This window comes from Oreochromis aureus, linkage group 20 (assembly GCF_013358895.1).
Source record: "Oreochromis aureus strain Israel breed Guangdong linkage group 20, ZZ_aureus, whole genome shotgun sequence".
NCBI classification, from domain to species: Eukaryota; Metazoa; Chordata; class Actinopteri; order Cichliformes; family Cichlidae; genus Oreochromis; species Oreochromis aureus.
The window spans coordinates 18,511,496-18,535,937 of record NC_052961.1 but is presented as its reverse complement, the minus strand read 5'-3'; the positions used below and the strand labels follow the sequence as shown (position 1 = coordinate 18,535,937).

The window sequence follows — 24,442 nt, the reverse complement described above, 5'->3', positions numbered from 1 at the left end:
AGAAAAGTACCATCAGGTTTTAATCCACCATGAAATACCAACTGGAAAGCATCTTATCTGCAGTGGTTTTTTTCACCATGGTAGTGGTTAAATACATTAACCATGAACTCCTCTGAGTGTTTATAGCTCAAAACTCACTGTTAGTAAAAATGAAAAATAGACAATTAATGAACAAATATTTAATGGAAGTGGAAGTGATAAATACTTCAAATATGCAGAACAGTGAAAACAAAATATCTTCTGTCCCCGACTACGGCTCGACATTGTAAAACAAAGGTTTCATATGGGCCAATGTTAATGCATGGTGGGTAACTATTTTTACCATGCTATTAATATTCAGGATATCATATTGAGAAAAACTCATAAGTCCTTGTTACATATGATCCTTTAATGGTCACAGGAAAGCCCAGCACACAACAGAAAGAGAGAGACAGGAAAAAAGCATTTTCTACCACAGCATAGGGATTTACATCCAAGCTACGGTAATGCATGTTGCAATGAGCAGTAACTTTTAGTAAGCTATCCCTTGTGACTTTATCACATGTGTGTAAACATGAACAGATGTCAAGGCCGATCTGGCTTAATTACAACCCAATCCTTTGCTGGTCAGCTGCAAAAACATGTATATTTATGTCCAACATTTAACTTTGAGAGCTGCCTTCATTGGGTGAAACGTTTCTTTTTCTGTTTTAATAAAAATGAGTGTATGCTATATGAGCCATGTGTATGCTATATACACATGCAGTGTTTCCACAAAACAATATCAACTCATTCAGAAAAACTGAAGCAAAATTTAACCTTTACACATTCACAGCGTGACAAATCATAGAGGCTCTCTCAAATTTCCTCACCAACTCATTTCCAGCAAATCGTGTCTGTTTTAACAGTGAATCAAGCTTTGTCTAAATCTAATCAGAATAAAATAACATGTAGTAAAAAATATTAAAACAAAATGAAAGATTTACACGTTGTCTGTTAAAGCTGTTTCAATTCTACATAAACTAATCGAAATTTATCTCCTCTAAATGATGCATTGTAGTCTTTGACACAAACCGCGCTTTACTGAAGAATATTTGTGATCACAAGAATAAATTTACAGCTGAGCACAGATGGTGTTTGCTCACCACCAGTGTGCACTAATTCCTGTTAACTTTCCTTTGTGTGTAAAGAACTAGCATAAAACGTTCTCTTTAAGGCCCAGTAAGTACAGTATGGTTGACCTTGCATGATGGACCCTGTGTTATGCTCCTGGGATGAGGTTGGTGGGGTGGTCTCTGGCTGTGTGAAGGCATTAGATGATATTTTTGGATCAGAGTTTTGACCCTATTAAGAAGATTAATGCAGGCTGAGCAGCTCAGTGCTATAAGCCGAGGGATCTCTTCCGTCAGATTAACACAGATACCAGTGAGTTCACACACAAGCATGAAACGCACACACACGCACCACACCCAGATGTAGATACATGGAAAAACATAATTAATTATGTCAATTATTCCAAATTTCTGTATCGCTCACACAGAAAACAGAATAAATTCCATATGAATGGTGTGTCTTAAGAATCTTCATCCCTAAATCCAAAAATGTCGTGATTCTGTAAATAAAAACATGATGTAATCATTTTATTGACAATAGAAAAGATATCAAATTGTTAAATTGAGAAAATTAACATTTTAAGAAAAAAATATTAGCTCATTTTGAAATTTACGGTAGCAACTACATGGGCTCATTAATACTACAGCTAAGTTCCCTTTCTGTTACTACTGTACTTGGTTGTAGAGTCTTATTTCCGAAAGTGGCAAAAGTACAGATGCTTGTGTTAAAAAAATACTCCACTTCTTTACTCAAGTAAAAGAGATAAAATACACTTCTACTCAAATAGCTCAAAGTAAAAAAGTAAAAAGTAGCTCTTTAAATTTCAATGAATCTCTTCACTGACCATGAACGCCAGAGCTTCTGTGCACCAGTCTAGCATAGTGCGTTACCATAAACTTCACGACAGTACCACAAACTAACCTGTTCTCAGAGATACTTTGTGTGAGAAACTGCACAGCAACTGATATTTGTTGATCTGTTTGAAAAGTTGCATTTGAAATTACCTACAACTTTAAAAATGTACTCCCTTTATGCTTCCTCCTCTTTTGTTACCTATATGCTGAACACAACCTATGGCCCATATGGTCCAGCCCACTTTAAATCCCAAACATGCATTAATATTCCTTGTCCCAAAAGCAGACTGTGAAAGAAAATAATTTCCCCCGAATTATATGCATTACTTTACAGTTAACTATACAAATTGGAAAGTCCGTCATAGACCTCTGTGGTATGTTACTTAGCACTAATTAGCAAGTATTTGCATTTGGTGAAGGGACTGACATAGCTGTAAATTGATGTATGCGCTGCTTTGCAGGTCATGTGCTCTAGCTGTGTATTGCCACCAGGGGGCACTGTCAGAATTCTTAGTTGTGCCATTGTTGTTCCTTCAGTCCGCTGTGGAGAAGACCAAAGTTATAAGGAGGGAACACACACTTCTCCCCCTTGTGGACTGCTCACTGCCACTCCACTTCCTAGTTACACCCACTGTTTCAGCATTCAATCTATGAATAACATCACTCCTTTTGGCCTATGCCCTATAGGTTTTTTGGCAGACAATAAGATACTCTGCTTCTAATTGTAAATAAAACAGGCATTTTCCACAATGTTTGTAGAGAAAGCATTTTCAGTAAATCACTGGCATATTATTATGTTAATATCTTGATGCATGCTTAATCAACCAGCTAAGGAAATCCCCAAAAGTTGTTTCTGTTCATCTGGACGTGACGTTTTCAACGGGAAAACTCATCCAAGAGACTTATTCAGTCTCAGCTGACTGCAGGTTTCCCCAACCTTATAAACAGTACATTTGCACAATGACTGAAAATAGCACCACTGAATGACCAATGGGCTGTGAGATCAGTACCTTGATCATTAAATATGCAAATTGTCAAGACTATTGTCCAACCATTGTGCAGGTTTTGTCATGACAACCCTTCTCTGTAATTGTACTATATTGTCCTGTTATCTTATACATGTTTTTTGAACATTAAACATTGTATCAGCCTTTGTTAGAAAAAAAATTACATACACAACACTACAGCTGTTTACTGTTTACTGAACTCTAGAAACTCAAAAACATGCACAATCAGACGTGTTTACTGTACACTGAATGAATGGCCATCAGTTATCATTCCAAAGTATACATTAAAACATGTTTTATAAACACTTTCATACAGTAACACAGATGGCAATGGAGAATATATTTACAATCATCAAAAACCAATATCCAAATAACACATTTTTAAAATGACCTTATCTCTTCTGGTTGAGCAAATCACTAAACCACTTACTGAAATATGAATTACCAGTGTCCATTTGGTAATGCAGTTTTCATAACCTGAGCCAAATGCAGCCTTTGTTTAATGTAGTTAAAAATAGATGCAAAATTGACCCTCAGTCTGTCTATACAGTATTTACTGTTCCTGGGGTCATGTGTGTGTTGTGTGTACTATAGCAGTATAAACTTTATTAATTAATGAAAAAAATAATGAATTAATAAATTGTGACTAAAGCATAAGAGCAATTTTATTTTATTTTATCTTAGTTAGTATCTTTTAAAACCTATTTTGCATCAGTTATTTATATTTAGTTGCCTATATTTAGCCACATAAACTGTGGTGGCTACATGATGCTGATGCTGTTTATTATTATTATTAAGTTTTTACATCATAGTTATTTATAGTATAATGCTGTGCAATGTAACAATTCGTGGGTCTAAATGGAGATAAAAGTTAGGCGTCTTGTGTTGTGTGTTTTACCATGTTGTGATAGATTTAGGAAGATTATGCTAAGAGAAACTATGGTTTAGTTATCAACTACAGTTTAAGACCTGTCCATATGAGCTAGAGTATGTAAAACATCTGGAGACAGTTGCATAACCCTCTGTGTAGAGAATCGTACAACTGTGTGTGCACAGAGGTGAATTCTTTTCATGTTCATAAAGCTGCGCCTATGCATCCTCTAATGTGATTCTCAGTCATTGGGAAGTTGTAAGACAATTAGACAAATCTTATTTCCATACTTATCTTTAGCAGACTGCCCTTTAATCAACCATTTCAGTGTGAAATGCTGTTTGTACCTGACGTTTTTAATCATGGGTAGACCAATATCACCAAATGTGAAATTCTCATAAGCATTATGGACATCAGGAAAGAAATGAGAGCAAAGGAGAAGAAAAAGTAATGAATTGAAAAAGAAAAATAGAATATCAAATATGTCACGAAAGCAAAGGAACAATTAATACTACTACTACTAATAATAACAGTAATAATAATATTAAATTACAGAATTTAGAGCATTTAAAGCTTTATTGTGTAATATTACTAATTAGGCTGCTCATTCTCTTTCTCTTGACAACACTTTTTTAAAGGTATAACATTTTGGGTCAACCTTAAAGAAAGACAGAAATGTAAAAGTGACATACAACAAATGCTGCTGAATTTTACGCACAGTTTTAAAAATAAAAGACATTTTATCTTTCACAACATTCCCTATGCTGTCAATACCAACAATGGCAGTATAAACATATATAGCTCTACATAGCATTATTATCACTTTGACCTTCCGATCAATCTATTGACCTTGAAGGAGAGGTCAGTGGTCAAATGGGACATTATATTTTTAAATCCTTATGGGGTAATTTCTATATGTTGACAATACACACAGCATAGTTTTCAAGTTATGGGACTTTTTATTTATTTTTAACCAATAAATCTTTAAGTTGACCTTAAAGACACTGGTAGATGTTAGCCAAATTTTCATACAAACCCACAATGTTTTATCAGAATTCATTCAAAACTTTTAGATCTACTGTGTTGTGTTTACAGACAGAATGAAGACAGGCATGCATATGCTACATGCATGCTCTCCTTTTGTAGAGGTAATATTACAACGAAAAGGGGTATGGGTTTTATTTGTCCATACAAATTGGTTAAAACTGTTTACCGAGGCATAATTCTGAATGACATGTCATCATTTGAAAGAAAGCTATGAAACACACTGATCTGCAACACAACATCAAAAATATTCCCATATTAAGATCTCCTACTCCATGTGTTTGCCTGGAGCAGATTGATAATTTAAGTGCAGTCTCCGTGAGGCATTTATAAGATGTAAGCTGTTGATGCTGACACGGGTGTGTCTGCAGGCTGCAGGCCAAGTCTCAGTGCACAACAGCTGGGACCAAAATCCTCCCTTGGCATTTAGACAAGACACACATATAACAACAGCAACAGCCAAAATGAATTCCTAGTAAATTAAAAACTTCCTGTGGAGCATCTTAATGCAAAATAGTAGGTACAGTATCTATTGAGGCAATTACACGAGTCTAACAGTGCACACTGTTGACATTCACTCAGATGAACGGATTCAAATGACAAAGATGTTTAACTGTGATTTATCACAGTTAATTTACAGTTTCTTTCTCTCAAACACTAAGAAGTATAACAGCAATTCACACTTTGTAGGCCAATCTACACAATAAAATCAGCAGAATTAAATTATAGCAATCCAAGCATAAAAAAGGAAATAACAAGCAACCACCAGCAACAATAAAAACAAACTTATTCTATGTGGGTTTTTTCCTACTAAAGCTATTTTAAGATGCTCCAAAGACAATACAGATCCCTTCTCAACCAATATAGAAGAGCGCGCGGCCCCTCTTCCATGAGCAATGTTGAACCTGCAAGAGCTCATAAATACCCTTTCAAAAGTTAAATGTTTCTTAAGGTTATGTTTTTAATTCCCCCCCTATTTATCTTCATGACCTACCTACCTCCTGCCTTCCCCATGGCCTGGCACTTTTTCTCCACTGTGTGGATTAAGCCTGTTTCAGTTACAGAAATATTGAATTATTTTTCAGAAGCCTTTTTTTGTGGCAAATCCAGACAGGGAAAATATGGCCATCTGGTCTGACTCTATTACATATCACTAATCTCAGGTGGCATACAAACAAGCAACACTCATCCACAATCCACATACAAAATACACTGTGCATAATGTGCGAATTTTCACCTGTATTTCTGAAATTACCATATGACACACTGCACCATTTTTCATCCATGATGACTCTTTCAAGCAAGGAGAGACTAAGCCCATGGATGCATTGTATCTACAATCTCTTATATATGAGCTTGTGGGGAACATAATTCCACATAATTTCCTCAGGGATTAATAAAGTATGTTGATTCTGATTCTGATTAATAGAGTAAATAATATCATTGTGGCATTCAGAAGAAAGTGCTAAGGACACCTGTGCAGAGCTCATGGCTTTAGTTTTAGCTACTAGTTGCAAATTTCAAAAACAGATGCTAAATATGGGGAGCTACACATCAATAGAATATTGATAATTAATAAAATTATTAATACAAGATGAATTAAATTGTATTACTCAAATGAGCAGTATCGATAGGGTACTTCACACTACTTGGCAAAGGAGTAATAAGTATTTTGTGGTGGGGTCCATCAATACACCAATAAATGGAGCTCCACAGCTTCAGTCTAACTCATTTACAAGTTCAACTTATTGCTTACTTGTTGTTTTTAAGAAGCATGCTTTTAGCTCTATGGCTGCAAAAATAAAACACTCTAAATAGCATAAAGTATTATGTCACATTATAGGACGTGAGTCGCTCAGTCTTGACGTAATGTGAGCCACTGTTTTCAAAGTTTGTTCCGTTTCCCTCCTTAACCACAATAAAATAAAAAGCCAACCATTTTTTCCCCGTTTGCAGGAGGACCATCGCCCAGCACTGCACCCTGAAACAGCTGGTAAGCTAAAGGAAGCTGTGCAACTTTAGGGAAGTTGCCTACCTTGATTGCCTTGACGATCGCGTAAACTTCCGGCGAAAGTTTGATGCGCCGGGCCGTGCAGTGCCGATGGCATGATGAATGTCAGCTGGATCTACTTTAAACCACAATGCGCTTCCTGTCAGCCCCCATGCTGACCGCACCGACAGCACGTACGGCCGAGGTGCCCCGGCCAATTACCCAGGGGCCAGATGCGAGAGTGATATAACAACAGCATGATTCCGTTTAATTTGGGCAATTCCCTAAAAATCCTTGTTTTTCTTCGTCCTCCAACCAAATCTGTCTCTTTATCTCAAAAGGGGAGGAGAGAGGGAGAGAGAGAGAGGGAGAGAGAGAGAGACTGTGAGGCAGATTAAAGCCCCAACCTCTGCCCGTCTGTTTTATGCTCTCTTGGCTGCAACATCACGATAACTTTCTATTTTCATTTCTAATTACATTGCTGAAGGAAGGAGGAGTCTGATTCTCATTTTGTCGTCATATGTTACACATTGCTTTTAAAATGGATTCGATTTTTTGGGAAATATTTGAAAAACTGTAGGCTACTCCACAAAAGCAGTGTGCTAAATTTATCACAATCTTAAGATAAATCACTCAAATTATGTTGTATAGGTAGGCCAGTAATTAATGCACTGTTGAGAATAGTACAAGTTATTTTACAGGTTCACTGACTGGTGATCATACCACTTAAACGGGATGATGCCTAAATTACTCAGACTCATACTGTTTCCTTTCTTGCCTGGCAGGCCCGGCAGGTAAGGAAGGAAACAGTATGAGTCTGAGTAATTTAGGCATCACTTATGGTTGGTTTGGGAAGCCAAACCAACCATAAAAGCAGCAGGCAGAGATGGAACACAGAAACCTGCTGGAGCTCAGTGCAGGGTTGGTTAGGATAAAATAATAACATTTGCAGATAAACAACTCCAACATTTACAGACATGTGGCATGCAGCAGTTTCTTGGAGCATTAAGCAGGAACTTCAGGCTGTCATAGCCACTGCATGTTGTCTTTTCTGTAATACCATAATAGGCGACCACATACACTCCCTGGCCACTTTATCTGTACACCTGTTCAACAGTAACTTGATGCATTTAGGTGTGCAGACATGGTCAAGGTGAACTGCTCAAATTCAAGTTGAGCATCAAAATAGGGAAGAAAGGTAATTTATGTGACTGAGTATTTTAGAAACTGCTGATCTGCTGGTTTAGGTTTTGCAGGTATTTGTAAAAAAAAAAAGAAAAAAAGTGAGAGAATATCCAGTGAGCAACAATTCTCTGGGCAAAAAGTGCCTTGTGGACGTCAGAGGTCAGAGGAGAATGGACAGACTGCGCCAAGCTGATAGGAAGGTAATGGTAACACCAGTCCTGTTGCCAGTCCTGTGAGCTAGGGAGAGGAAACTGATGCTATAATTCACACAGACTCACCAAAAATTGACAGTAAAAGCTTGGATAAAGGCTCCCTAATTTGATTAGTCTCCATCTCTGCCTTAGATTTCATATGGCAGATTTGAGATGGTAGAGTCAGAATTTGGTGTAAACAACATGGAAGAACACATTCAACCTGCCTTGTATCTGCAGTTCAGGCTGATAGTGGTGTTATAATGGTGTGTGGGATATTTTCTTGTCACACTTTGGGCAGGTGATTTCACCCTAGGAAAATTTCTCTAGAAATTTTGGCATGAGGGTGGCATGCAAATCAAATTTAGTGGCAAAGTCAAAGCCATGTTTTTACACATATGCTGGTGTTACATGCTGTAATATGCAAGAAGGTCCTGAGTTCAATTCCACCATCAGGCCGGGGTCTGTCTGTGTGGAGTTTGCATGTTCTCCCCGTGTTTGCATGGGGTCTCCCCGGCTACTCTGGGTTCCTCCCACAGTCCAAAGACATGCACTTAGTGGGGATAGGTTAACTGATCAATCTAAAGTGCCCATAGGTGTGAATGTGAGTGCGAATGGTTGTCTGTCTTTGTGTGTTAGCCCTGCGGCAGACTGGCCACCTGTCTAGGGTGTACATGACAACTGGGATAGGCTCCAGCACCCCCCGCGACCCTGAAAAGGATAAGTGGAAGTGAATGGATAGTTAAAATACACCAAATGCAGTAAGTATACACATGTGACATATAATACATACACTCCTTTTTATCAGAAATAATTAAATTGTTGCTTAAAGTTACACAAAATGCCAGAAATCTGCAATTTCATGAAACTCTTTTCACCAAAAATTGAAAACTTTTTTTCCCCTGATTTATTGGGTTAAGTTACAGCTTTTACAGTAAAAAACACAAACATGTTCACTGAATTATTTACATAACTTGAAATATAAGTTGTAGAATTTATATTGAATGTTAATTGTAGCTAGGCTCAAAGTGTTAATGCTAGCTTATTTTAATAAACAACATTGTCATATGCAAAACTAGGGTAGCACTAGGGGTGGCAAGACATTATTTTAGGTGGCACATGCCACCCCATGCCACCCCTGTAGATCCGCCCCTGACTTTGGGCTCCTTAGTACAAGCAGCTTTGTTCAAACAACAAAGCCTCGAGCAAGATAACATGCTATGAACAAAGCTTAAATCATCTCAAACTGGCTTTTTGAGCATGACTCTGAGTTCACTGTACTTAGATGGCATCCAGAGTCACCAAATAGAGCACCTTTCAGATGTGAGGAGGAGTGGTTCCAGCACCTTGGTATTGGCAAGCTGTACCTAAAAAAGTGGCCAGTGAGTATTCATATTTCTTCAGGGGTCTCTACCTGCCAGTTGAAAGTGTCTTGAGTGGATTGTTGTAGTGAAATAGCACTTAATAAATGAAATAAATCAGAAATTGAATTAAATATGTGAGTAATGCTTTAAGGTGGAATTCCCACTTACTTACTCTGCTTTCCTTTTATTTCCAGCACTTGCTGGGAACCCATTTTACAGAGCAGCCATTTAGACAATAAAAAGGATAAAGCAGGTGTTACTAATTAAACCAATGAACATTCTGCTCCAGATGCAGACCCCAGATTAATGTGAAGCACCTGGGTTTATGTGGTTTTTCATTGGAAAACAGTTCTACTGCACATTCACTGAAGACCCATCTTGCATATTATATGAGCCACTCAGGTCAAAAAGATACTCCTCCTGATTAAATAAGATATATTGACTGCAGAGCTGAGTCCTAATGTCTAATCATGAGTGTTTAAATAGATGTGGCTGGCAAAGATACTTTCACAGGCTGACCTCTGGACCAGCGCACAGCCTCAGGCTGGGGAGGGGAAGCCACTGTCTGGGATCAACACAGTCACATGAGGAGGATATCCCTGTAAGGATGTAGGCTGCCCCCTGTAGGCTACTAGTGTGACTGCTCTTTGGAAACAACAGTCTACGCATTTAATTGTATATAACACCAGTTTAACCTGTTATGACACCATCCACACAGTATATTTATTCATGATCATGTGATTTTGATCACAACAGCATAAATTTTGATGATAACACATTTCCCACCATACATGTGTCCGTCTGCTTCTCCCCTACACTAGTTTCTTATCTGTTTATTTAAGAAAAGAAATGGAAAGTTGTTTAAGAGTCATTTATGAATAAAAATGTATGTTTGTAATACATTGTATGATTTTATTTTATTGTAATTTCCCCACTTTGAATGACTTTGTAATCTTTTCTCAATGGCTCCCAGACCTAGAGTAGCAGTGCAGAAGCCTAAAGTGATAAAGAAAACTGATAAAAATGAGCTGGGCTACCTCCCTTTTGGACATAAATCATTGAAAACCACAGTTAATTTAAGGACATTTAAGGAAACAAATATGATGAACATAAACAGAAACATTAAAACCCCCAATTCATCATTGAAGTTGCCAAAAATAGCTTCTCCTGATCCTTTCCCAAAGATAAACCCTGTCTGTTTTCCCATAGGCATTCTTGAGTCAGTGGCCTATGCATTTTTTTGCTAAATGGACTTAGATTAGCAGACTGGCCACATTTAGGTTATGTAATGATCTCATCTACATTTTTTTTTAAAATGTGAAGTGAAGAGAGCAGATATCCATTTTGACTATTCACTAAGTGTACTCTTGTCCTAATTTCAGTGTTATGTAGCCTACTATTCATTTGCAAATACTTAGGATATGCCCTCAGATTTATGCTGCATCATTCAGCACTGTATAATTTACCTCACTACCCTTTTTAAGACTGGACTTACTCCAACATATAAACATGTATCTCATAGTTTTCTTACTGCTATCCAGACAACACAGGCACACATCCATCTGTCCATTTTCTTACTGTTTTTTTTTTTTTAATTCAAAGCCACATGGGGGCTATGGAGGCTATCCCAATTATCATAAAGAAAGATGTAGGTTACCCCCTGGACAGGTTGCCTGTCGATCATGGGGCTATTTCTGGATATGTCTGTTTGTTCGTGTTTTAACAACCTCACTTCATACTCATGAGCATTGCTCTCTTCTTATGGGAATCCTGTGCTACATGTCTCAGCAGGCCTGAGCTACTGGGCTTCTCTCATTCATTCACACTTCTATTTTCCCCTCCCAAAGCTGTTACTATCAACTCTTTTCATTCGTGTGACAAAAATAACTCAGAGAAAGCAGGACAAGCCAACTACAAAGACAACACTTGTGAGACAATGGGATGTGATAGGAAAACATAGGAAAAAAGAGGATTTCATGTAAGTGTTGTATCTGATGTTATTAAAAGAATTTGTCATGAGATGAATAAGAAAGACTCATCTCAAAATGTGTTATATCACGAAATGATGAGGTTTTAAAGCCCTGGACAAATTACTCATGACAACACATGCATATCTGAAATTTTCTGTTTGCAGTGTTGTAAGAGTGGGATGGAACAAAAGATACAGACAGAAAAAATGTATTCACTGACACAAAGTTGAATCTGTGAGAAGGCTGAAAAAAGCTGCAGAAAGACAGAAAGAAAAGAACAAGAAAGAAATAGAAGACCAGAAAGGGGACAGAGCATGATTGTTGAGCTTAGGAATTATTAATGCAAGTAGGATATATTAAGACTCTAATACTGTGTTGAATCTCAAATGTGAGCAATGACTGGGTGGAGGACAAGAGGAAGTAGATATAATTTGCTCCCCCGACTCACTGGCAGATACACAAAACCAAAAAAGCAAGAAACATTTCTCAAATTTACATATATAAGTACTAAAAAATGTATATGTATCAGAAAAGACTATTTTCTTAGTTTCTTGGTACTGCATTATTATTATTATTATTATTATTATTATTATTATTATTATTAGTAGTAGTAGTAGTAGTAGTAGTAGTAGTAGTAGTAGCAGTAGTAGCAGTAGTAGTATTTCTGATCTTATTTTCCTCTGCTGGTGTTTTTCATTCTTAAAAGGGATACAAGCTGGTCCAACCTCCTATTTTTTGCATAAGATCGCATTAGTTTTGGAAAATGTCTATCTTCTATGCATTAACCTAAAACAGAGAAAGTAATAAAATTATTCCATCAAATAAATAAAATAAAATATTGGTTCAGTTAACATTGTCATGCCACCTTGTCGACACCAGGGGGCATATCAAAGTAATGCATGAAGGAGGCATAAGGTTAAGCAGCCCGCTCAAGTCTGCCAATCCAACTAATAGAAAGCCACAAAGCTAATGAAGGAAAGGCACTTCAGTCAGGTTCAGTTTATGTATCAAACCCAAGAATGTTTATGTGTGTCCCAACTTTGAAACAATCTCACTGCCTGCACATTTCACACTTGAGGAAATCATGAAAACAGCAGGATTTGCAGATGCCATGTCCTATTAGTCAACCAAGGTTAAAAAGGAAAGAGGGGGAAAAGGGGGGAAAGTGTAAATTTATCGTTTATCAATTTGTTGTCTGAAGTAGTAACAGTGAGACACTGTGTTCCTATTATGTGGAAATATGACATAATGGAACATGAAGCCCTGAGTGAATATGTCTTTTATCCCTGCTTCATAATGCTCGATTATCATATCAGTGTTTTGTATCCCGGATTAAATTAGTCTTAGATATCTTAGCTTGTGTTTTATTGGTGTGTGGGTGGGGATGGGGACATTTATTGGAAAAAATTTGGATGGAGAACTGAAAGAAAGATCAAAACTACCACCTGGGGTATTACACAAAATATTAATGTAATGAGGTTTGTGAGTATGTGTCTGTCTATAAACACCAGGATAAGGCTACAACAGAAAACAGTTATTCCAATCACAGGAATACATTTGCCACACACCTCAAATCGTCACCTAATCAAAAGAAGATAAACTAAACAATGACTGTAGGTGTGCCTTATAATCAAGCTCTGGTTGGAGAGGTAGTGGAGCAGTTTTTCGCTAGGAATTCAACACTACAGATGGACAGATGAAAGACAGATGGAGCACAGTAAGACACAGGAAAGTTAAGAACATCAGCAGTTGAGTCCTTGCTCCGCCGCCATCATGTGTCTCTGTTATGTGGATCGATTTATTAACGGGTGTCAAAACAAGTCAGCTGCAAAAATTAAAGACAACACTGAAGATTAGCAGGTCACTGGAAGCAAAGGTATATCATGAAAGCTGGCTACAGATTTTATGTCAAAGCTATAAATAACATCAGGTCATCTAATGCACAGACAGGCTGTCAGCCATCCACCACCTAATATCTGGCATATTAATTAACCTTTTTGTAGGTTTATGTATTTATCTTTGTCTTCCTTACCCAATATGATTATGGAGTGTACACATAACACAGTCCTCTAGCTGTTTAAATCATAAACCTGTGAACAGAAAAAACAAAACCTAGTGCTATTAAAATGGGAGAAAAATAAAGGGGTCTTTCACCATCCCTACAGGATTGATGAAAAAGGAAACTCCCCTCCTCCACACACATGAATGTAAAGATGTACTCAGGCTTCCCCTATGGAACAAGGTGCGCTATAAACTAAGTGTGGGTTGACAGGCTATTAAGAGGGCTGCATGTTCGGGTGTAAATCAGCTCACACTGCATTGGGGAAATATTTCCTGCACATTAGAGATTTTCCCTTGGCCTAATAGATATTACCTCATACAGCATAAAAGCAAATGGACTTATGTCAATCAAAATGACTAGCTATAAGAAAACATATTGTGAGTGAATGTCACTATTTTTCAAGGCCACTAAATCAAGAGTAATTAAAATTGCCCCAAAGCGTCACTAAACACAAGAGACAATAACCCTGCAGGCATTCTAAGACAGGAGGAACCACTAGTGGGCAATATGACTGGAATATTGGCTATATGGGTGGGTTGATGTAAATTTCAATAAAAAAAATGTTGTTTAAAACAATCAGATAACAATCAACGGGAAAACACCATCAGTTACCTCCTCTCACTGCTGTCCTTAGCTGACTTTCCAGAACTCAGCCTACTGAGACGTCTAGAGGAAAAATTATGCTGATATATGTCTGGGAGGGGGGATCAAATCATCCACTGTGCATCATTTAGTGTTTAGAGCACTGGAGAGAGAGAGAGAGATGAACTCACGAGGAAAATGTGCAGGAAATGAAAGTCGAGAGGGGCAAATAATAGAGAGGGGAAGGCAGACTTACTCAAGCAGCAGTGATAAGAGCAAAAGTGAGCAAGGCGACGTGAGGAGAAACAAACCAGGTACAAGGGGGAGTGCTAAATGGTACTGATTCAGAGAAATGTTTGTACTTGTCCCACTCTCTGATGAATTACAAGTCGAGGGCCTTTTGCTCTCTCTCTCTCTCGCTCTCTCTCTCTCACTCCCCTCCTTGCTGGTTTTATAAATAGGCCACTTTGCTTTCTCAGTAATCCACAGAGAGCATAAGATTCACTTAAGGAGAAAAGCGGGACACGAAGCCATTTAGGTGGTGAGGGTTGATACACCTTATGTAATGGACATGAGAGCAGATGCTCCAGTAGTGGTTCCCTCGATGTATACACTCTGTTACAGTTTTTTCATTTTTGTTTTGTTTTCTTTCTCATACAAAATTATGTCACAGCTGATTTCAGTATAATTTCTGCGACAATTGGTTATAGGACACCATGGTGTGAATCCACATGAGAAAAACACAACCTTAGCTGCATGTTTGCATAAATATAGTCTTCTTGATATTATCAATGAGACCAGTATAATTCATAATAACTTCATAATATACATTTATTTTAAATAATGAAAGTATCTCTGAATAGATATTTTCTGTTTTTAGTTTATGTTCATAGGACATGTTAAGGACATTGCAGACATTCAAATCCATATTTCTTTGGGTGTAATAATATACAGCTTGATTCTTGGTTCCTTCTTTTGCATACAATAGCAGATAAAACAATCCTTGTACATATAGTGAGCATAGACAGCTGTAAGTATAGACAACAATACAGTCAATGAGCTGAGGATTATCTTATATTTCATTCACACGTTTTTGCCTGTCAAACATTTGAAGAAGATAGAGCAGAGTGAGTGGTTTTCTTTGTACTGAGACAGAATTTATTTGACCAAGGTCTGCACGTGTTTGCATCAAACCTCAGTCCATCCACTTCTGAGGCTCAAAGGCAGCTAATTATGACATACAAATATAAAAACAGAGTGAAAAACAATAGGACTTAATCACTTCTGACAAAGCAAATTAGTTTCATGGATTTTCTATTACGCAGGAACCAATACATGGCAGAGTCTGGTTTTAAAGCATTAGGTGCTTGACGACATCATTAAAGCAGCTCTAACTCTTAGATACATTTACATGGCTACAGTTGTGTAAACCCCATAATCGGCAGGTTTAAGTCCATTGTGGCAGTGAAGTCTGCCAGACGTGTCCATAAGATTACCTCTCACGGATAAGCATCTGTGTACACTGTCTGTATGTTTTACAATGCCCAGTGTTTGTATGAATGGGTGTCTGTGTATAAGTCCGTTCGTGTTGTGCAGTACAGCAAAGACGTGCTATCCATGACTTAGATCCTGATGTGCCATGCTGTTGGTTTCTCTGAGAGTGTGTTATCTTGACAGAGTGTCATTTCAGGTGTTGTATGCTTGCTAAGAAGAGCAGCAAAGACAGCAGTCCAGCCTAAGCTTAAAGTGACATATATAAGTAGGTGTTCCTATACACAGGAGCAGCTCATAGTAATGCAAATACACATAAGAAAAATACAAGGGAGAAAATTGCGGCAGTGTTGTCTTACTTGAATGATCATACTTCCCTTTACCGACTTTGCTCTACTTCCTTCTATTTTAAGTCTTCAGTTCCCAGTAACTTGCCTTTGCAGATACTGTAACTTATCTCACAGGTCCACACGTACTTGTGGACATCATCACAACGGAGTGTTTCCTTTCAGTTTTCTTTGTTTAATATACTATGTGCATGTGTTTAATATATACAGTACATAGGCTGTAAACACTCGGCTAACACTGAGCACCATTGTCATTCTAGCCTGGAAACAAGGAGAGCAGCATTTGAGAACTGCTACCACAGTGACGTCAGCATGTGTGTTTCTGAAAGCTCTCAGTTTCTCTCACAGTCCCTTTGTGTCCGAGTCTATTTCTCTCTCATAAGCTCTCTCACCCAGAAAATATTACACACCAAGGTTGATGGACCTATATGTTAGAGATGGCAGCACTTAGACAGAGCCTTGGAGCATTACAAATACACTTGGGTGAGCAAAAACTCTGACTGATCAGCTATGAATCTCAGTGCATCCACTGAGCTGGCAGCAGATGGTGTGCTTTCATGACACATAGATACTAAGTTGTAACTGCAACAGACTATAACAAATAGAAAAGCGAAGAGCTCAGGATTTTGTTATCCTTTTGATCTCCTACACTGGAGGTAGCTAATAAGTCACCACATGAACACACTCCCCTTTCTAGCTTAGAACTGTCCATGTATGTAATTAAGTAAGTTTTCTTTCTTCATTGTCAAATATTATTTATATTAATGCATGCAACAATGATTACTTTTGAGGACATGCAGCTTTGCAAAATCAGAATCGCATAAGTTTTGGTTAGTTAAATATGTTGGGCCAGTGGAATGATTTCTGAAATCGGGTCCAGAAAAGGAAAGAAATAATGTACACAAAATTAACAAAACAAAATTGATGTCTTTTACAAACCAAGATACAATTTAGCAGGTGGTGACACATAACAAAAGAAAAACATTTTTGTTTTTTTCAACATTCAGAGGAAAACAAATGTTCCCTTTTGATGTCTTCCTTAGAGGATGGAGGCCGTTAAAGGCTAACACTATGAAGCAGCTTGATTAGGTCAGATTACTCTGTTTTAACAGCTAACCGCTAAAGATGTCGTAAGCAGACTTGCAGTAATGCTGGCACTAAAGCTGAAGCTTAAAAATGACATATATACATTTTAGTTGTTCATGAGCCCTAAGCTGTGTTGATATATGCAACAGAATGTCAGCAACTTGCCCACAAAATCATTGTATCTATTCCTACACACATGGAATGCTTTGAAGTCAAGAACAGCAACGTTTATTTTGGGCAGTGGTGTCAAGCTGAACACGTTTAACTGCGTGTCTAAAAGACGTCTCTAAAGTTACAGCAAAGAGGCTGGAAACTCTCACTCAAAAGAGTATTTCATTCAACATTAAGACCATGAAAATATATGTAATAAGACCACGCTGATCATAAATTAATTATATTACTTAAAAAACACTCATTAGTAGAATACATTAAGACAATCACTCTGTTCAGTGTTCTGCTGTTCACCTGCTTATCTGCACTAACTAGAGGCAAGAAAAGGCTTACGAGTGGAAAGAGTCATGCACCCTGCATAGACATTGTAAATCATTTTGAACTTCATCAAGAAGAAATGGCAGGAAAAGAATGTGGTGTGCTATAACAGAATTACAGCAAAGCACTCATTTAGGCTATCTGTTGGTATCTACTTGTCTCTGCTAGCTTGTACTAGACAAGATGTAGCAAGGGAATGAATACTAGCGCACACGGCCACAAGCATATTGGTGCTGCACTCTCGTTCTTTGTTTCTTAATTCGGTGTTCCCTTGAGAGAACAGCTGTGATCTTGTTGAAATGATCGTTCTCTGTATTTGGACCTTCGTAGTTAGAGCAGCAGATTAAAGCTGCCCTTGAATGCTGATCGAATGGCCTGTTTTAATAGGTTTATAAGTTATGACACATCTGTAATATTGTTGAAATATTGTTATCATGCATCCTTTGTGCAGCAATTAGAGAAAGAAGATAAAAAAAAAATAGTGGTCCCTTTATATTGTTATTATTGATTACTATGGTTAGGCTACAATTTTGCTACTGTTGGAGGCAGGATAACTACTTTCACAGGTAAGACTAACTCCATGCAAACACTAACAATGTCCTGAATACGACCGCTGACAGTTCTATAGTATGAACATGATATGGGAGAGGATGTGGTCTTCTCTGCTGACCCTTTCTCCAAGTTAATCTCACTGATCTGCTCTGTACTCCTATACTGGGCCCCATACATTTATCAGTACGCGGACCTTTAGCTTCCCACTACAGTTATTGTAGATCCCAGCAGAAGTAAATCATCCGAGCTCGCGTTATACATCTGTACGTATCTTAGTGATGTTTACATAGTTAGTGTTGGCCAGGGTGCAGTTTCCTGTTTTCCTGGCCTCTGATCTGAAGTCCTCCATACTGTGGTTCACTGCCTCTTGGATTTCCACATAGTCAGACTTACTGAGAGTGGATCCGCTGCCGCTCCGACCGCTCTTCTTCAGATCGTCAGCTGAGCTGGCTTTAGGCACACTTGGGATATTCAGATACTGTGCCTGCTCCTCACCTTCTGTCTCTCTGTGGTAGAAGTAGTTGAAATTTGATACAATGACAGGTACAGGCAGGGCAATAGTCAGCACACCGGCAATTGCACAGAGAGACCCCACAATCTTCCCCCCAATAGTTGTTGGGACCATGTCTCCGTAGCCTACGGTTGTCATGGAAACCACTGCCCACCAAAAGGCCTCGGGGATGCTGCTGAACTGAGAAACTGGCTCGTCTGCTTCTGCAAAGTAGACCGCACTAGAGAAGAGGATGACGCCAATGAACAGGAAGAAGATGAGGAGGCCCAGCTCACGCATGCTGGCCTTCAGTGTCTGTCCTAAGATCTGGAGTCCCTTGGAATGACGTGAGAGTTTGAAGATACGAAACACCCTAACTAGACGGATGACACGGAGAATAGCCAAAGACATAGCTTGCTGGCCTGCCTGGCCGTCCTCTGGCCGCTCTGCTAGTTCTGTGCCGAGGGTGATGAAGTACGGGATGATTGCCACAATATCAATGATGTTCATGATGTTGCCAAAAAATCCAGTTTTGCTGGGACAGGCGAAGAACCTAACTAGGAACTCAAAAGAGAACCAGATGATGCAAAGCGTCTCAACAATAAAGAAAGGATCTGTAAAATAAAAGCTTGCAGATGGAGAGGTGTTATTGTATGTGGACTGGAGTGAGTTATACATCTCATCTTCATTTCGATTAAGTGGCAGTGTCTCCAGACAGAAACTGACAATAGAGATAAGAATCACCATGACAGAGATTATGGCAATGATGCGAGCTGGTCCTGAGCTCTCTGGATATTCAAACAGAAGCCACACTTGTCTCTGGAACTCATTTTCTGGCAGAGGCCGCTCCTCTTCCCTTATAAAACCTTCATCCTCCCTGAAGATTTCCATAGCCTCTTCACCCAATTCATAAAACCGGATCTCCTCAGAAAAAATGTCAAGAGTCACGTTAACAGGTCGGCGCAGTCTCCCTCCAGACTGGTAATAATACAGAATAGCGTCAAAACTTGGTCGATTCCGATCAAAGAAGTATTCATTCCGGAGGGGATCAAAATACCTCATCCTTTTTTTAGGATCACCTAGCAGTGTCTCTGGAAACTGGGAAAGTGTCTTCAGCTGTGTCTCAAAGCGCAAGCCTGAGATGTTAATGACAACCCTCTCGCAGCATTCATGATCTGGATCCGAGTCGTAATGGTCATGGGGCTGACCTGGATGTGCTGCTGCTTCATCCGCAGGGTCGCTGGTAGCGACCGTCATGATGGAAGAAGATGGGACCTGCAGCTTTCAGACCGGGCGGGGCCACGTTGGGCCACAAGTAGGTAAAGGCTCCACACACTTGTACAGTCAGGCAGATTTGCCTGCTAAAAGGAACAGGACAGGACAGAAAGCAGAGGTAGGCTTTAATATTAATGTGATCAGCACATGCTTCACGTTTTACTTTTTATGGGACTTTAAACTGATAATTCAGACTTGTATTCACTGGCGAACATTTATGATCCACTCATTTCGTCAACTTTTAAACCAAACATTTTTCACTGATTTCAGCTGCTATTATTTCCCAGAAATGTTATTTCAAGGCCTTGAAAGCAGAGCATTTGAAAATAACAAGTTGGTGGGGGCAGAACCATTTGTGAGCACTGGCTCCATTGTGTCTGTGTATTAGGTTATGAGTTCTCCCTCATATGAGCACACTGCAGGATCAATATGCAGGCCAGTAATACAGTATCCACTCTCACAGGGTGCAATTACAACCAACAAATCTGATTATGAGCTCAGTGCTCTACAGTCTTTGAGATGAGTTTCCTCTATATATGTGGTGTTACCAGCATTCCCTACCAATGCTGAAAAAAAAAAATCTTACATAAATTAATAAAATTCGTAGTTTTTTCAGTAGAGAAGATTTTGGGAGATTTGTCAATTCAAGTGGTTGACATAACACACTTCACATCTGTTCAGTTCATTAGCAGTTGCACAAAAGCAACGGTCGTGCACAAGATAAAAAAAAAAACTAAAAAAAAACTTTTTTCAACTTTTGATTTTTAAAATAAGCACTGTCTGAAAAAATAAATAAATCAAAATCCCCTACCTACTGCTTTTCACAGGCACGTATGGGGCTTGTTTACAGTATGTCCTCTGCTGGTAAATCTTAAGCAGTCCAGCAGTGCCCGGTCCTGAGTCACTCCCCTCGGTCCAAGCAGCTCCTTCCTGTCACTCATATATCATCCGAAGCTCTGGCGCTGCAGCAAGGCGGCAATGGGAATGGGAGAGGGGACAAGGTGTGAGGATGCAGGAGTTACCTCCATCGCTTCAGTGACCAGCGGGCACATGCCGAGGTGCAGCTACGCTACAGGCTGAAGCTGGTCGGGGACGACGGTGGGGGCAAGTGGTTTGCGCTTAAACACATTTAAAATCCTGACATCAGTTAAATTTAACATGACACTATGCCGTCGCCCGAAACAAAAACAAAGACAGCCTTGTTGCCTGGCATCAGTAGACTTACTGAAGAAAAGATACTGTGAAAGGCACCGACGCTTCAGCAGATTTAATAAATAACGCGGAATCACCTGTTTGATTCCTAAGTTGTTTAAAAAATTGTTACTTTAATTAACATCAACGTAAATATCACCGTCCTTTTTTTCGGATGGGGAATATCCATATGACTACACCAGTGATGCACATTACTAAGAAACAGAATGCGTTCACAACTCATTCCATGGATTAAACCAATCCTCTGATGGCGAAATAAACTATTGCTAATAAATTTGAGTCCAAGCAGCCAAGTTCATGCATTTTCAGACATTAAATGGAAATGTTGTAGTTGACTGCAAGCGCGAGTTAGTTTGGAGGGGCAGGTGCCAGACATGCTCAAGCCATTTGCAGCCCTATCCTGTGTGGATCATGGAAATCCACAACAGACTCCATGCACTAAACAAAGCAGCATAGCATTATCTGTCCGAATGCAGGCAGCATTATTTCAGATAGGCTAATGGCATGCAGGAATTCACCGCGATTGTCTTGTTGTTGTGCAGACGCATGTAGCCTATTATTTTTTTTGTTAAATCCAGTTTTTCTCTTCTCAAAAGGTGTCTTGAGGTCGTTCGTCTATTTCTTCACATTTGCCCTTCTTCCCCTATTTGACTAATCAGTCCAGCGGCTGTGTCATCTCATCACGTCTAACTGTTTTTGAGCTGCCGGCTCTTCCCGTGTTTCTCATATTTCACCATAATTCACCATAGTTGAGATGCGTGGGCTGCAGTTAGGCATTGCAGCGCATACTAAAAGCTTCTTGTGCGCCTCGCCCCATCCCTTTGCGCTCCCCCCCCCCCCCGACACTCCTGTCCTCACTCTTCCACATTAAAGAGGAAGCATCGCCCACTAAAGAGTGGAAGCATTTCTAAGCAAAACATGCGCTGCTCAGTAGAGATTAAGGGGAAGAAGAAAAAAACTTAGAGGCAGAGAATGTCCCGAAAAAAAATGTGAGCGATAAAATGTTGTTAATAACTTGGCTTCTGTTGTGTTTCTGATGCAACACACTACATGTCCACATGGCAAATTAGATCTGGGCTAAAGAGAGGCACAAAATAAAGAATCCAAACACCGTGAACAACAGTGAGGGAGAATTGTAGGGGGAAATACAAAAAAAAGTGTATACACGTTTAAACAGCTTGTGCTGAAAACAACAAAATCCCTCCTCCTGAGCCGTTCAAAGTGATTTTAGAGTTCAATTTACTCCTGACAGTCTTTCTTAGCTTTCCTTCTACTTGACTTGAAAGTGGGCCAGGTGGAAACCCAGATCTGACTCCAGACAGAGAACAGGAATTGCACATAAAAGATGGTTCGCAAATCCACAGGGGAATACATATGGAATGTCCTAAAAGTCTCTTTGTGTTCCTGTTGCTCTGCTATTTGCTATACCACCCAAGGACAGGTTCAGCTTTATATGTATGACATAGAAACACCCCTGTCCTGATTGCTTTTTCTTTTTTTGTGTGTGTATTGACACACTTAGATGTTCAAGAGCAAGAAAAAAAAAGCTAAGATTAGAGAAAGATTACTCTTTAAAAGATTGCGTTTTTTTTTTTTAAATTATTCTATTTATTAAGGAAAAAACCTATCCAAACCTGACTGGCCCTATTTGAAATAGTAATTGCCCACCTCGTTAAATCATGCATCAACTGTGATTAAGCTCATTTGTTGAAAAGTCGAGTCCAAATTCACTAGCCATACCTAGGCCTGATTACTGCCAGACCTGCACAATCGAGAAATCACTTACATAGAACATGTCTGAGAAAGTGAAAGAGGCTAAAAGATCTCAAATTGAATCACATTATTGCCACAATCTAAAGAAACTCAGGAATAGATGAGAAACAAAGTCACTGACATCTATCACTTTGGATGGGTTCCAAAGCCGTTTCTAAGGCTTTGGAACTCCAGTAAACCACTGGTGAGACCCATTATCCACAAATGGAGATATCCTGGAACCTTCCCAGGAGTGGCCAGCGTACCAAAATTACTCCAAGAGCAAATCAATGACCTGGGAGGTCACAAAAGAACTGAGAACAACATCTAAAAAAACTGCAGGGTTCACCTGCCTCAGTTAAGGACAGCCTTCATGTTTCAAAAATTGGACAGGAACTGGGCAAAAGTGGCATCCATGGGAGAGCTACATAGTTAAAACAACTGCTGAAGAAAAAGAACACAAAGGCTCGTCTTACATTTACCAGATACCATTATGGTGATCTCCAAGACTTTTGGTGAAATATTTTGTGAACTGACAAGACAAGAGTTGAACTGGAACTGGAAGGTTTGAGTCCTGTTACATCTGGTGCAAAACCAACACAGAATTTCATAAAAACAACATCTTACCAACAGTCAAACACGGTGGTGGTAGTATGATGATCTGGGGCTCCTTTGCTGCTTCAGGACCTGGACGACTTGCTCTAATTGATGGAACCATGAATTCTGCTCTCTATCAGAAAATCCTGAAGGAGAATGTCCAGGCATCAGTTAATGCCATGAGGCTCAAGTTGACTTGGTTCATACAGTTTGGATTTAAACAGCACAGCTAGGTTTGGATAGTTCCTCTTTCCCTTAATAAATGAAATAATCATTTTAATAACTACATCTGCAAACTGCATTTATCTTTAAAATCTAAATTTATTCGATGATCTGAAGCATGAAAGTATGATAAATACAAAACATAAGACATCAGAAAGGGAACAAAAACTTTTTTTACAGCACTGTATTTGCCACTCTGGTGTTATCAGGTTCTACTGATAAATGCCCTGGAAGTCTTAAATCTTCAGTTGTTTGTGAATGTAAATTAACACAGCCCATTTCTAAATGCAGGAGAGAGCCCAGCTTCCAATATCCCGCGCTGGGTGTCAGTAGAACAATGATTCATCTTCCACCACCATGTTGAAAGCAATTATCTAAACACAGTTTCACTCACGGGATGAGGAAGAGTGCACTTAGAGAAGGTTATAGAATATGGGATTCAGAAAGGGTGGGTCATAGTGATGTGAGGTTTATTTAATTCTTGCAGCTGTTTTGTGTTTTTGTTTTCAGATGCAACATCATTTTTTCATGTTGGAATTCACTGTTGTAAACCATGAAAACATTTTTTAAAAATTGTTTTATTTCTTTATTTCTTTAACCAAATAAAAACATCATCAGCTAACTGAAATCTTATTGGTATCCCACTATTAATTATTGTTGTACTATGGTGAAGCGATACAACATCTATCTATCTATCTATCTATCTATCTATCTATC

At 38.9% G+C, this 24,442-nt stretch overlaps 1 protein-coding gene across 2 annotated transcripts; it reads right to left on the bottom strand.

Annotated features, from left to right (window-relative positions):
• Window positions 1–15,052: 15,052 nt before the first annotated feature.
• kcna2b (potassium voltage-gated channel, shaker-related subfamily, member 2b) lies at window positions 15,053–21,922 on the bottom strand. 2 transcript variants are annotated; one of them, XM_039604984.1, is made up of 3 exons: window positions 21,673–21,922; window positions 20,754–20,904; window positions 15,053–20,028 (listed from the first exon to the last, which is right to left on the bottom strand). In XM_039604984.1, exon 3 carries the CDS (start codon window positions 19,922–19,924, stop codon window positions 18,431–18,433), a length of 1,494 nt encoding a protein of 497 aa, XP_039460918.1. In that variant the 5' UTR covers window positions 19,925–20,028; window positions 20,754–20,904; window positions 21,673–21,922; the 3' UTR covers window positions 15,053–18,430. The 2 variants fall into 2 exon arrangements, with proteins under 2 accessions (XP_039460918.1, XP_039460919.1); XM_039604985.1 differs by having other exon boundaries at window positions 20,758–21,922.
• Window positions 21,923–24,442: the final 2,520 nt, after the last annotated feature.

Coding starts and splice junctions, on each gene's coding strand:
- kcna2b (XM_039604985.1), bottom strand. CDS start 19,924: ATGACGGTCGCTACCAGCGACCCTGCGGATGAAGCAGCAGCACATCCA.